Source organism: Ochotona curzoniae, unplaced genomic scaffold (assembly GCF_017591425.1).
Source record: "Ochotona curzoniae isolate NIBS_2020 unplaced genomic scaffold, NIBS_Ocur_1.0 contig_2210, whole genome shotgun sequence".
Classification (NCBI taxonomy): domain Eukaryota; kingdom Metazoa; phylum Chordata; class Mammalia; order Lagomorpha; family Ochotonidae; genus Ochotona; species Ochotona curzoniae.
In genome coordinates, this window is record NW_024465369.1 from 4764624 (window position 1) to 4780273 (window position 15650).

Below are 15650 nucleotides of genomic sequence, written 5' to 3' on the forward strand. Positions count from 1 at the left end.
CTTCAGAGAAAGGCATTTTCATCCAGCTTCAAAATGTAGGGTTCAATTTATCGTTTTTGTTTACTTCTAAAAATCAGTTGTGTAGTTTCTCATACCAAATAATGAACTGGTTTGCATTTTTAAAAAGTTTCTCACAGTTTTGTTTCTTATATTACCTAGGGAATTGATGATTCCCGTGAGCTTTTCTTTGAATCTGATTCAACTTGTTCAGTCAAAAATAAATTGCTGATTTGAAGTATCATGTGCTAACGGGGACACCACGCACACTGAAGCTTTTATTTTCTTTCATTCAGTGACAAAAAATTTAATGCATATTTATTTCAGAGATACATAGTTCTTTCTTGGACCTTTCAGATAATCACTGTATATTGCCTTCCTTTATCTTTGCCCATTAAATAGCTAATATCTTTGGAGTTTGAGGTGTTATTGTTGGAAAACTGTGCTGTTGTGGAAAACATGGATAGCTTCTTATTATAAAAATATTTGGAGACTTGCATGTTAGGATATCTACCATTGAACAAACATAAGTAAAAGCTGTTTTCCTGATTATCCCCTTGGTGAAATAAAAAGCCATTTGTACCAGAACTGAAATCTGGAGATACAACTCTGCTTCTTTCTTATCTTAACAGTATTTTATATAAAAATAAATTGAGACGTTGTTCTTTTCCCACTTTTCCCCCAGTATAATTTGGAATCTTATGTTGCCAATATGGTTCTTTCTGAGTAGATTTCAAAAAAGAATTTGTGCTAGTAATAATATTTGTATCTGGGGTGAATGAGTTTTGTATACAGTTCCATCACATCCCTAGTTATAAAGCTACCCTTAATGGCTTTTTTTTTTTTGGTAATTCATGGCAATTTAAGCAGAACTTAAGTATGGGACGGGGGAAACAAGTCTGCACATCCTTAGGAATGGCCCTAAAATTAATTTTTTGATTAACAATTTTTTTTAAATTTAGATACTTGTTGCTACAACTAAATAGGAGTGGGGCTCCAAGAGAGGAAAACTCGAGAAATTTGTTCAAGGTGGTGTCTTTTAAAACACCATTGTGTTGAGCTTCATAACATCCAGCAATCAGAGGGTGGGGACAAAACTTATCAGATGGTTGGAATCATATTCCTGCTAGCCTGCTGATGATGAAAGATAAAAGACATCAGAATAGTGAGACCTTCAACCACCACCTACATTTAAGGAGAAGGGATAATAAGCAAACCCTGCGCCAATCAGACAAAACCAAATCAGCACAGTCTACACTTTTCTTAAGCTATTCCTCTTGCATGAGTGTGGCCAAGAGATTTTTGGCTGAAAGTTTTGTCCTTGTGTAAAAAATAATTTAGACTTAATTATTTTAAAATTTTATTTGAAAGGCAAAGTTACAGAGAGAAGGAGAGACAAATAGAGCTTGATCTGCCATCCCCAAATTGCTGGGATGGCCAGGGCTGGGCCAGGCTAAAGCCAGGAAACTAAAGTTTTTCTAATGTGGGTGCAGAGGTCTAAAAACATGGGCAATTTTCTCTGCCTTACCAGAGAAATTAGTGAAAATTTGATTGGATATAGAACAGCGATATGTTGGATATAGATCTCCCGATCTATTGGAAACACCTAAACCTGAAGTTCTTCACCTTGTGGGACCAACTCTCCATGATCTCCAAAAAAAGGAGATGGCCCTGTGGGTCCTTATTGACAATCCTGCACTTGAGCGAAGAATTCTGAGGCCTATGCCATGGCTCTATAGGCTAATCTACCTTCAAGCCTCAGGATCCCATATAAACACCACTTCATGTCCTGGTTGCTCCACTTCACATCCAGTTCTCTGCTTGTGATCTGGGAAGGCAGCAGATGGTGGCCCAAGTCCTTGGAACCCTGTACTCACATGGGAGACTTAGGACACTCCTGCCTCTAGCTCCTGGCTTTGGATTGGCTCAGCTCTGGCCATTGCAGCCACTTGAGGAGTGACCCAGTTGGTAGAGTTGTCTTTGTATCTCTTTGTAAATATGCCTTTCCAATAAAAATATATAAATCTTATTTTTTAAAAAAGAAAAACAACAAAATGGGAGGGGAATTTTTCCTGTGTTCCCTGATGTAGCCAGAATAGTTCAGAACAAGAAAAGCCTGAATATAAGAAACCTCCACCTATCTAGAATGACTTTCTGCATCTTTCCACCTGTGTGCAGGTCTTGTTTTCTATTTAACTCACTTCAAAACATTTTTGTAGAGTTGGTATGATGTTCATTCATTGTTTTTCCTGATTAGTTACTCCTAAAACAATAGCTTTTAGCATAGGCTTTAATGAGAATGCAAAATCATAGCATGTATAGTATGGTATATAAGCAAATAAGCTAGTAAGAATCCTGTGTCAGAGATGGACATTTAGTTCTGGGGTTTAGATGACATTTAGGGCACTGCATCCTGTATAGGAGTGTCTGGTTTCAAGTCTCAGTTGTGCATCTAATTTCAAGTTCCTGCTAGCGCATGTACTGAATGGGCCCAGATGGTAGCTCAAGTACCTGGGACTTGGTCACACTTAGCGGAGACACAGATGACATTCTAGATTCCTTGCTTTGTGGCATGATGCAGGCGTAGTTATTGCCAGTATTTGGAGGAATTGGACCAGTGAATGAAAGGTTTCTCTCTACCTTTAAAATAAAATTAATATTTTAAAGAACACATTCTTGCCTTTATGGAACCCTTTAAAAATAATAATTGTGCTCGCCTCATAGTGATTGTGACGATTGCATGAGAAATTAGATTCAAGCACTTAGTAAATGCCTAGAACCAAGTAGGTCATTCATGTGTATTAGGTATTACTGCTGAAATCAATCAGTTAAAGAAATGCTTTGATCATTCTGGTGGAATACTTGCTCCCACTTCGCTCTTGTCGTTGCTTCTAGGGGAGCGGCAATGAATTCTAGCTTGTGTGATATTGAGTCTGAAGAGGACTCTGGACTGAAACTCTTTTAAAAGCTGCACTTCTCTGGCAGTGCATATTTCTGCCATTGATGTCTCTTGCCTCTCTGCCTGTTCTTTCCCCCTGACCTGACCGCTTCCCCTCTCTCATCTGTCTGCTCTCCCTTCGCCCTCATCAACAATGCTGCATACTTTCACAGTGTGAAGATGTCATTTAGGTCAGGGTTCTTTTAGCCTCTCCATACCTCTCCTCTCCAACCCCACCACTCACTTTTTGCCACTAACTAAAAAATCTGAGGGGAAAAAAAAAGAAATACATTTTCAAAGAACATATGAGAAAATATATAGAAGCAATAGATGAATATAGAGCCCAACACTAATATAGTTCTTTAATTGTGTGATTATTGGCTAATGATTTTGGTAGTTTATGGAATTTCATGCTTCATTTATATTGCTTTCATTTTCATTCTGAATTTTTTTTTCTTTCTTTGTTTATAGTGTTTTTGGTCCAATATTGGAAAAATGGGTGATCAATAGGAATATTCTAATCAGCCAAATGAGATGAATGACATTTGCAAAACTTCTCGAAATGTGTCCAAATTTCATGCCATTATTTATAATTGAGGAATTATTGTTCAATATTAAATTGAATCAACAGACATGCAGGCATCCTCTTGCCAAATTGTGTTACAGGGTATTTTGCCAAGAGAATCATAATACTGCTAAAATTAAGCTTTATTAGGTATAATAGGATGAGATGTGATTTAATTCTTTAAGCTGCCTCTTAAGTAGCGGAAGAAAAATTGGCTTTTATTCGATTTGCTAAGTTAAAAGGATGATGCATTATTTTGCAAATCCCAGCAACGAAAAGCAACTGAAATAACACATGAAGCTGCTTGAAGGAAAACATCTTTACAGTTAAAAGTTTTAAGATTATTTATGTTTCTCCTTCAACCATTTGACTTTTTGCATCTGTCAAGGAGGCCTATTTATTTTAGCAGTAGGTGGATTGAGTTTCTGCCAAGTCAGTGCACTCCCTAAATGAATATGTCAGAGGCGATATTGCCTCTCAAATATCTTTGGGAAGGCAGCATTTTTACATAAGTTGACTCTTTCATTAGTTTTGAATTCAATTTGAGCAATTGCTGTTTCAACTGCAGTAGTGTCTGAGCAATACTGGGGAGCCAGGGAGTACTAACACTTTGAGTGGAGAGTTCCTCTGGCATTTTATAGTGCGTGCATTTGATTTGGAAAATTGAAATAATATAACTTCTTTAAGTACTTTGTGGAGTTCAATGTTACTTCGGAAATCAAATACATTGCTCAAAATTGACTAAAGTGAGAATTCTTTATATTTAGGTTTTTAGGTATGTCTAGAATAGAAAATATTACTTCTTTATATATTCTAAATATTCTTTTTTTCCTTAAAGATTTATATTTTTGGATATACAAAATCAAGGAGAGACAGAGAGGAAGATCTTCTGTTCTATGGTTCACTCCCCAAGCAGCCACAATGGCCGGAGCTGAGCCAATCTGAAGCCAGGAGCCAGGAGCCTCCTCCAGGTCTCCATGTGAGTGCAGGGTTCCAAGGTCTTGGGCCGTCCTCTCCTCAACTGCTTTCCCAGGCCACAAGCAGGGAGCTGGATGGGAGCTGGATGGGAGCAGGAACTGCCGGGATTAGAACTGGCACACATATGGGATCCAAGTGTGTTACAGGAGGGGACTTTAGCCATTAGGCCACCACGCCAGGCCCCTAAATATTACTTCCTTGAGCATAAATCTTTGCAGCACTTTTTCAAAAGACTAAATTGACTTTTCATCTGATCGTCAATATAGTAAAAAAGGAGAGTAAACCTAGCTTCTTTAGTATTTTTGAAGCAATTATGACTCATTATTAACTATAGAGGGATATATGATTATTAATTATTACTTAAATATTAGGTAATTGCATCTATTAGGCTTTTTAAATGTCTTCTGGTTTTGATATTATAAAACAGCTTTCATTGGGGATGTGTAATGTTGTACACTACTTAAAATTTCAGCAAGTTAACTTTTCTTGTGTTAATTCTAATTAGTTCACATTAGAGTTTGATTTAGTTCCGAAGAATAAAATGTGAGAGTATTTTTTTTTCTCGTTACAATGACAGTGACACTCTAATAGGAATTTTTCTCTTAACTACTGTTTTTCTTAACCAGTTTTTTATGCTCATCTGGGATCACATTTTTTCTTGAAAGGAAAGTCGTCAACTTGTTTCATTTCTGAGATTAAGAACAGTTTTATTTTTACTGGAAAGGCAAATTTACAGAGAGAAGGAGAGACAGAAAGATGTTTCATATGCTGGTTCACTTCCCAAGTGGCCACAATAGCTGGAGCCAAGTTGACACGAAACCAGGTGCCAGGATCTTCTGGGTCTCCCACATGGGTGCAGGGTCCCAAGACTTTGGGAAATCCTGCCATCCCAGGCCTCAAGCAGGGAGCTGGATGGGAACTGGAGCTGTCAGGATTAGAATAAGCACCCGTATGGGATCCTGGCATGTACAGGGCAAGGACTTTAGCCACTAGGCTATCATGCTGGGCCCTGCTTGTTTGTTTTTCATTTAAACATGATATATAACTCTACCCAACATATTTCCTTTCTTGTTGATGAACATTCTGTTCTTGGGATAAATCAGTCTCTAAGGGAACTTTGTAGTCATTTACAGACTTAAACATTCTCTATAAGATGGGTCAATTTAAGAATTACATATTGCAGATGACAATGTCTAGGGTAGACGTCAGAATATCCTAAACATGACATGAGTGTTGCCGATGTTTGTTTGTGTCTAATACTGTGTTGTTTTCCTTAGTATTTACAAAATACTGCTATGTGGAGGTCCAGATCTGTCTGAACTATTAGCTATTTTGCTGCTTTAACACTTTGAGTCTGTGAGAAGTCTCTATGAGCAATGGCAGTGCTGTTTCCATTACTGTAACAGCCTATAGGATCTTGAGTAATTGTTTATTTGATGAAGCACTTGGTTAATGCATACATCATAGAAGGCTTCATAGTGATGGGATCTGAAAGACAGCTGGAGAGTATGGGGCAGATCGATTGGCTCTGAAGAGATATGTGGAGTAGAGCAGGGATTCATTGCATCAGAGAAGACACAGTTAAGAGAGCTAATGTTATTCCAAGAAGTAACTTCACAGAAAAGAGTGAAAGAAAAGCAGTGTTTCTTCCCACCATCATAGCTGATGCTTGGCCAAAGAGAAATGAAGTCAGTGAATTTAAGCTGCTTTAGCTGATCCATCTTCCGGTGGCCTAAAGACTGCCCCACCATATCCAAACTCTGAGAATTGTGTTACACCCCAAATAACCTAGAGTGAAAGAAACAAGAAGCTGTATCTCACTCTCTCTTAATGCAGGTAAGTATTGGGGTTTTGCTTAGTGCTGAAGGAGCGGGATACGGTGGGTTTTTCAAGAGTTGCTCCAAACTTCCAGGACTCCTGAGTACCTGTGAATTCTCGTGTCCCTGGTTACCTCCAGTTGTGATCATTGCGATCCATGAGCAAAATATCCTTGATGCAGATGACCTCACTTGACTTTTGGATACTTCCCTTGTACGGCAGGATGTCCAAGGACAGGTGAAGATGAGTTAACCACCTGGAGAAGGCTCAGATTTTCTCCTTCTCTGAAGTTACGGAGTGAACTTGGTTAGATCACCTCATGATTCAGATTTTAGTTTTCCAGTGAAATTCATCAATTTGAGTGCATTAGTTATATAGCTCCCTGGTAGCTCTAAAAGCCAATAGGTATTGAAATACTGTGTACTCACTTACCTAGGGAAGATTGTTTTGTAAGTGATCTGAAGCTGTAAGTGCTTTGTGACTTATTTATGATGTATTTCTAGAGCAGATGTAGCCTTTTGGGGAGGAGGGGTTGTATGGGGTTTGTGAGAGATACAGTGTGACTCAAGTATATCGATTCAGTGTCTAAATGAACCATTTTGAAGATGTCTCAAGGGAGTAAAAGGATTTATTGGTAAGGATTAAGATCTATCCTCCATCAAAGAGGCATGTACTGAACAAATGTGGCTGCTCTGAATAATCGTCTCAATTCTGCCACGATCCTGTAATATTGTCCCTTAACAGTCCATAGGGAAGCCCCACCTGTTCCTTTCCAATATACGATGCCCCATTCTCCTTAGGAGTATCATTATCTCTAATGCTCAGCTGTTATCTAAAAAGTAGCTGTCAAAGCAGATTTCACAGGCTGTAACTTTAAGTCCCTACCACCCACCCAAACCTCAACAACTCTTGAAAAATAATCCTGCTAAATGTAACACCTGGGTAGACTCAGTGTTTTTGACTTTGATAGATGTTCCATAAGGTTGAAAAAGTAAGGTTGAAACCTTGCTTGCACAGGTATCGTAGGGACTTCAAATAAGATTGAGTGCGATCTGTTAGGAGTGTAGCAACAGCAGTACTGTAAGGCCCAACCCCAATTGCAGCTAGCTTCTGCATCTTATAGTTGTGAAGTCTGGGCAAGTTTTCATGATCAGTTATTGGACATGTCAAGTTTGTTAGGAGGAAAGATCTAACAAGGGTGAGAGAGGGAGGGAGTTCAGTTTTCTAGTCTCGTTGGGGTTTATGCATGATCAGTATCAACTCTCACGGGAGTTTGGGTCTTGTGAGGCAGGGACCATGTGTGATTTAATTGCTGTTAGGGTGTCAATGCTTAACTCAGTGATAAAGCATGCTGTCAACATGGTCATTGTGCACTAGTGGCCAACTTGACTATCTCCGGTAAGACAGAGCACATTCATGCACAGAAAGTCAAAGCATACGTATTACTTAAACGTCAAAGACTGCAAAAGCATGAGATTCATTGTGAATCAGTTTCCCAAGCCTAGAAAGCCCCTCAGAATAAGTGAATTCTTAACCTCATTATGGCCCACTTCAGTGAAGCACAAGAGGCCTCAGAATGTGGCCCAGCCTGTTTTACTCCTTGCAAACTACACATCCTGACAAAAACATTGATGCCTGTCAAGGGGGAAACTGGAACAGAGCCCTGCTTCCTTTTCTGTTATACCAGGATTTTATTTTTGGCACCAAAGTTTGAGCTTCTGAGTACATAGTGTTGGTGCCTGTGCAAGACCCAAACTCACTTCCACCTTGGCCATTCAGCTTTGCAGTTTGCTACTTATGCAGTGCACTGACAGATCTCTGTCATCGTTGCAAGCATGCTCCTTTACCCTGAGAGTGAGAGCTCTGGAAAATTAAATACTACCCAGGAATTTCCGATTCCTGGGCATGCTTTGTGCTTTAGAATGGACACATGAATGGCTGTGTTACGTGTCTTACCATCTGCACTCCTGTGGTGAGAAATCACCGATACCTCCCTCATCTAGTGTTTCTCTTTAATCTGTGGTCCATCATACTCACAGGAATACCCCTGATTATAGTTACTCTTAAATCCTTATATCATTGGCGTTTTCCACATAATCTTGCTCTGATCACTGCCTCTCCACAGATTCCCCAAGTGACTTCCTTTTACTTTGCTCAACTATCTAGCCTACTTGCCTTTCACTGTGTCTCCCACTTGATTGATAATCTTTTATAGTTACAGTGGCAAAGTGGCTTTGCCTTATATTTTTAAAACCCATTTGGCAAACTGAAAGAAATTAATTGCAAACAAAATATTTTGTTACTATTTTTGGAACCTCTTTTTTTTTTTTTTCTTTCATCAGCAGCTCAAGCTACCTCATTGTTCATTAGGGATACTATTTCCCCCATGGGATGCAGGTTTTTCCAGGTGGATTTGTTGTCTCTTGCCATTGTTTTGACTTGTGGATTAGATTCTGCTGATCAAGACTATGATTTATTTCACCCTTAACAGATTTAACTCTCAGACACAGGAAAAGGTTGGGGAAGCAAAGTCCAGATGTGGCTGACCACCTAACGCTTTCACACAGCTTTCTGTCATTTGCTTTCCTGGCTGGAAATGGACATCTAGGAAACAATTAGATGGCAACATAAGCTTGTGCCTAAATTAAAACATTTTGAACTTTGATGGTTTGCTCCAAAGTCTTGCTCAATAACCCTCATAGCATCAGGTTATTCAGTGTAAGAGTAATTAATTATTCCCCTGGCTGTTTTTTTAGGGTATTGTTCTTAGATAGGACTAAGGTCCTATTACTTTGTCAATTCCATAGGGATGCCAATGTTCTCTGTATATTCTCTCAGTACCCATAGTAGACCTGCAGACAGAGGACAGTTGGAGAGTGCCATTGACAGTTGCTGCCTCCTAAAATGACCTGGTTCTGGCCTGTTCTGGGGGCAGCTGCAGCGCCGGAGGCTTTGGAAAAGTTGCACTTATATTCTTCACCAGTAGGAGCCTTGCCCCTTCAGGCAGCTTCACTAATGAAACCGGCTTCTGAGGGCCAGGTCTGCAATAGCAGGTCCTGATGTCGCTTCTTATTTCAAGAACCATTTTTCTTGTTGTGTCTTCACCAACTCCTCCCCTCAGGGGAATCCCAGCACTAGATTGGTTATGCTAAACACTCCACCGTAAGTTCCATTTTGCTTTTTTTTTTCTCCCAGCTACTCAGTCATTTTTATAGTCATGATAGACTCATCTTGGAACTTCACAAAGCTGTTCAATTTTGTTAAGATCATAACTCTGTAGATCATTTGTATCTGTGATATTTCTGGTCCTCTGTGGATTCCCAGGCAATACTCTGTAAAGCAAAACTCTTACGTGCATACGCTGTATGTCTTCTTCCCCTTTTCTCACCCAAAATTCTAATAATGTCAAACATAGCAACAAGTATTACTGTACACAATTTGTTTGCATTTAATCATTTTAGCTAAAAAGCCAATGTGAGCAAAGTGGACATATAAAGATAGCAGCATGCAAGGCGTGTGCAGAGAATGTCATGGACTATTGTGTTTTTGTCCTTTAGTCTCTAGACCAGTGGAAAAAACATTCTGCTTGGGACCTGCCCCGCCGTCCTCTCAGCTCTGCAATGTCCCGTGTTCTACGGACTGCATAGTATCTTCCTGGTCAGCCTGGGGCCAGTGCATCCATGAGAATTGCCGTAATCCTCAGGGGAGAAAAGGTGAGTGCCTTGTTTCTACACTTCATGTTCCTCCAATGTACACACATTTATTATGCCAGCTAAGTAGCTGATTAAGTCTTCCATAGACAACATTTGCATATTAAACGTAGATAACCAGCGCAAAGCTGACAGTATTCAGTTGTTAAAGGATGCAACTGACAATATTTCTGCGGAGTGAGGAATTTGACCTTCTTTGACTTTGCGGTTAGGATCACAGCTGATGAAGTGACTGTTACTAGATGTGGATGACAAGGTATCTTTTTTTTTTTCACTTATTTTGCATTTTGCAGTTCTGAAGGTATGGGAATTCTTCCCTTTTCCTTCCCTTCCACCCTCCTACTTCTCCCATCCTCATTGTCTCCGGTAATGTACCATAATAAACTCCTTTAGCTCTGGTCAAAACTCCAGCATTCTGTTCTTTATGTGTGTCTGGACGTTGTGGGTATAATCAATGGTCGAGAGTCTAGTGTCTTGTTGTCCAGGTATGTTTAATAGTTTTGTTAGAGGCCTTTTTTATTTGGGAATAGGGAAGCATTGCAGTTCTTTGTTTCCCCATACTGGTCGATTACACTGTCCATTTATGAAATTACAGGTGTAAAATGTAAAAAATGTTAAATGTAAAAAAAACCCTTAACATTATACATATATATATACATATGTACATATATATATATGCATTTGTTTTGTATTTTGCAAGAAAGTTATATCAGAGACAACATAAAATATTTGCCCTTTCAGTGTTGACTTATTCCACTGAACATAATGGTCTGTAGTTGGGAACATTTTTTTTTTTTACAAATGATAGAATTTTATTCTTCTTAATTCTCTGAGTAGTAGTCTGTGGAGTAGATATACCATAATTTACTCAATTTATCCATTTCTATTTCAGTGGACATCTAGGATGTTCTCTTGTCTTTGCTATCATGTATCGTGCTACTAGGCATTTAGAGATACAGATTGCTTTCTTACGTGTGTCACTTTTTTTGAATATGCTCCCAGGACTGGCATTACTGGGACATACGGTAGATGAAAGGTCAATAGTCTCGTATGCCACATACTGACTTGGTCCATAGTGGCTGCTCAATTCTATACTTTCACCAGTAGTGGAGTGGGTTATCTTTCCTACCCCCAACATCCTTAACAACAGGTGTTATTAGTAAAGTTTTTATGTAGGTGATTCTTACTGGGGTTAGGTGGAACCTCAGTGTGATTTTTAATTGTATTTCCCTTATTGGAAGCAATCCTCAGCATTTTTTCATATACTTATTTTTATTTTTTTTTCATATACCTATTAACCATTTGATTTTCTTTTGAAAGATGTCTGCTCATTTCCTTCATCCATTTCTGAACTGGTTTGTTTTGCTGCTGTTGCATTTCTGGAGCTCTTTTACATCATTTGCCATACAGTAGCTTCTTAGTTTGATGTGATCCTATTTGTTTATTTTGGCCCTGACTGGCTATGCTTTCTGTGACTTTTCTGTGTCTTTAAAATGCTTATATCTTTTAGAGTGCTTGCTGTGTTTTGCTCTAATACTTTTGAAGGTTTCTGAATATAGATTTAGGTCTTTTATCCATTTGAATTTGATATTTGTATATGGTGAAACATGAGGGTCTTGTTTCTTACTTCTGCATGTGACCATTCTATTGTCTTAGCAACATTTGTTGAAGAGACTAACCTTTTTCCCTTGGTCATTTGTCATGCTCTTATTTGAGATTAGTTGGCTGTACATGTGTGGGCTCTTTTCTGGGGTTAATATTCTATCCCACTGATCTTGCTCTCCTTGTACCAATATTAGACTATGCTAATCTATGTCTTTGGATGAGTTTCAGTGTTTGTGTTCAGGGTAGCAATTTGGTCTGGTCATTTTTGCATTGGGTTTCTCATTGCTTTGTGTGTGTGTGTGGGGGGGATTATTGGATAGATACACACCTTTGACATTTTTGGGTACAGCTAGCTTAATTGTTTTCTGTCCTCAGCATGTTTTTTTGGATAGTATTTATAGGGCTGCTCTGGCAGTAGTGAAGTCTTTCAACTTCTGTTTGCTTTGGAAGTATTTTTATTTTATTTTCAAATATAAATTAGAACTTGGCTGGATCTGTTATTCTAGGTCAACAGAGGTTGTTTTTTTAAATTATTACTTTAGGATCTGGAATATGCATCTTTCTTTTCATCTGGCCTGAGGCTCTCATCTGAGAAGTCAGCGGTGGGTCTGATTGATGTTTCCCTATATGTTGTTCTATACTTCTAGTGAGCTTGTTGCAGTATCTTTGTGTGTGTGCGTGTTCTTGATAAGAGCTTGAAGGGAGCTTGATTATGATGTGTCTAGGTGAGAATCATCTCTCATCAAATCTGAGGTTCTGTGCCCTACCTGTATTTGGCTTCCTATTACTTTTCCAATGATGGCGAATTTCTCTTTCATAATTTCGTTGAATACATCCTACAATCCTGCTTCTCTTTGCATGTTTTCACCCTTACATTTGATCTTTTAAAGGTGTCATTCAGTTTTCAGATTTTTTTCTTTATTCAGTTTCTCTTTCATATTTCTGATTATTTGTATGGTCTCAAATGAGGTGTCATCTAATTCTGAAATTCTTTCTTGTCCTTTATTCATTCTATTGGTGTGGCTTTCTGTTTGCTTGTTCGTTATTGCTCTATTATATTTTTCAGTTTAAGTATTTCAATATGATTCTGTTTTGTAGCTGTATCTCTTTTGTGTTATATTCATTAAATTTTAGCATTTGTTTCCCACTGTCTCTGAAGAACTTTATCATGATTTTTCTGAGTTCCTTTTCTGGATGATTCTCAATGTCTTCATTCTTCCTCTTGGGCTGTGGGTTGCAATCTCGAGTGTTTTCAACAATTTTTCCTCATCTGCATGGCTGCATCTTCTTTCCACAGGACACCTGTGAGCTCTGTTTACCTAACACAGTGATTTTTCTTCTTTAGCTCTGCGTAGCACCCGGTTTTCTTCTGGCACTCTCACCACTCAAGGCTACACATTTCTTTTATTTTAATTTATTTTTTATTGATTACATTGCATTATGTGACACAGTTTTATAGGCTCTGGAATTCCCCCCTTTCCCCCTTCCCTCCCCAAAACCTGCCCCCCCCCATGGTGGATTCTTGTTGCATTACTACAGTTCAGATTCAGTTGAGATTCTTTCCTTGCAAGCATCTACAAAGCATAGAGTCCAGCATCTTATTGTCCAGATAAGTTCAACAGTTTCTTGGGGATACCATCTCTGGTCTGAAGGTAGAGCTGACAGAGTATCATCCCAATCAATTAAAAACCCCGGCATTACATCAGTAACAATTTATAACGTAATGGAATTAGTTGACATGGTATTGTGTAACCAGCATGTTAAAAGAGAGAGAGAGAGAGAGAGAGAGAGAAAAGAGTGCAAGTTCTGAACCACATCCTACGACTTCTACATTGATATTACAATTGTTAGTTTATATACAACTGGGTTCTATACACCTTAAAATGGCTATAGATTACTATTCAGCTGTCTCATGTCTATTTTAATTTTAGTATTTGGCAGTTCATAGTGTTGAAGCACAATTTCGCAGAACCTGGCTGTTTTTCAGGTAATCTAACTTTATAACTGTAATAAGACATATGTCAACAGTTTAGGTGAACAGTTTTAGGAGTGGTGTGCAGAGAAATCTTCAAAACCCTAGTGAGGAGTAACTAATCCTTGTGTCCCACCCAGTGAGTTATAAGTGCATCCTCACTGCCTGTTTCCTGTTTCTAAGCTTTCCTTGTTGTTCTCTATCTATTCTAGGGGGGGATTGTTTGTTTGTTCATTAGTTTGTTTTGGGGGGCTTCTGGAGCGACCCTGGTGGTCATTAAGAGAGAGGGTAGGGACCCAAAGTCGGCACCAGGCAAGAACCAGAGAAAGCTCCTCTCCCTAGTCCCGAAGGAAGTTTGCTGTTTTGTTTCTGTGGACTGCTCAATGCTCCTGGCTGTTGTTCCGATGACCTTGTATCCTGCAAGGCAGGGTATGGACTTCTTCCATCCCATGTGGGAGATCCAAATGGAGGTGGGTGACCTCAGAGTTCTCGGCCTCCAAAGGCACTCCAATTCCCCATGGTCTCCTTGGCAGTTGGGATGTAGTCCTCGGAGCTCGTACTGATAGTGTTTGGTGAGGATCTAGGAGTCTTCAGGGTTGGGATACAAGCCTCCTCCTGTCTAAGGTTACACATTCCTATTCTAATCAACTGTCAAACAGAATATTTTTTGCATATAATGGTTACACTGAACGAAGTAGACCTAATTTGTGCAATCATCATAAACCAACTATTTAGTTTTCTGTTTAGTCAGTTTTATATTTTATGTTTTAAGACTTGCTGCCTGCCATGTTTTAGAGTTCTATAAACATTATCTGCATTTTGATATTGAAAGTGTATGTGCCTGTATAATTTTTTGGTCTTTTATAGTCTCATTTTCTTTAACTTGCAGTTAAAATACACATCATTACATTCAGAAGCTTATTTTTGGCAATGTCTTGCCTTCTTTTTCATTGACCTCTTAGCTTCTATTGATATTCTGCTCTCTTAAGTGAGAGTACTAAGAAAAATCACTTTCTTTGCTTAGAGAAATGAAATCCAAGAATGGAGCAAAATTTGCTTTTCATGCTGTAATGGCTTTTCGTTGTGAAAGAAGAATGCAAGTTCATGGTCAGGTGTGTGTGTGGGGAGGGGTGTGAATGATGAGTTTTTGGTAGGAAAAGCAGATAGAAACAAACCTCGACCTTTCTGTCAATATTAAAAAAATCTAGATCTCAGTAGAATCTTTGGGAAGTCATACTACTCCTTTATTTAACATGTAGCCAGAATGTCCTGTAGTCTTCCTCTGTTAATGGGCACAGATAAGTTTCAATTAATATTAATTGACACTGTTTACAGACTTGTGGAACTTGAATTTATAACCAGACCTTGTGATTTGCACGTAAAACTCTGCAGGCTGACCAACATCATCTGAAAGTCAATTGTCTTCTGATCTGTATGCACCACATTTTTTAAGGTTCCTTGCTGAAAAATCACATCTGATTGTACCAAGGCTGCCCTAGCCACTGTGTCCATGATTATCCATCTGTGTATGTGTTTAGCTTGGCTGCATTGAGTGTGACCTTCCTTTGCTCTCAGACCTATAGAATCCATACAGGGTGAATTGGCCATTATATTAATTGGGGCAGGTTTGGCTCTAGGTGGCATAAATCTAATCACACTTTCCTAGCCAACACACCTGAAATAAGAAGTGAAAATGGTACTGCATCAACAAGCACAACAGTATGGATCCAGCTTTCATGCTTTGTTTTGTGATTGTCTACTTCTCTTAGTTCTTGTTTTATTTAAAAGGTTTTTGTTAGAAAGTCAGATCTGCAAAGAGAATAATCTTCCATCTCCTGGTTTACTTCCTAAATTGCTGCAGTAGCTGGAGCTGATCTGAAGCCAGAAGGCTCTTGTGCATCTCCTATGTGGTTGCAGCATTGCAAGTCTTGTGGACCATCCTTTACTGCTTTCCCAGGCCACAAGCAGGGGGCTGGAGAAGAAGTGAAGAAACCAAGACTCAAAGTAGTGCCCATATGGGATCTCGGCATTTGAAGGTGCAGGCCTAGCCAATTGAATCATTGCATC

General features: G+C 38.9%; 1 protein-coding gene across 1 annotated transcript in view; it reads left to right on the top strand.

Annotated features, from left to right (window-relative positions):
• The window catches only part of THSD7B (thrombospondin type 1 domain containing 7B), a 717619-nt gene that overhangs the window by 242288 nt on the left and 459681 nt on the right, over positions 1-15650 (top strand). The window contains exon 5 of the mRNA XM_040971516.1: positions 9854-10009. Coding sequence (XP_040827450.1) covers positions 9854-10009 — 156 coding nt within the window. The remainder of the gene's footprint in view (positions 1-9853; positions 10010-15650) is intronic.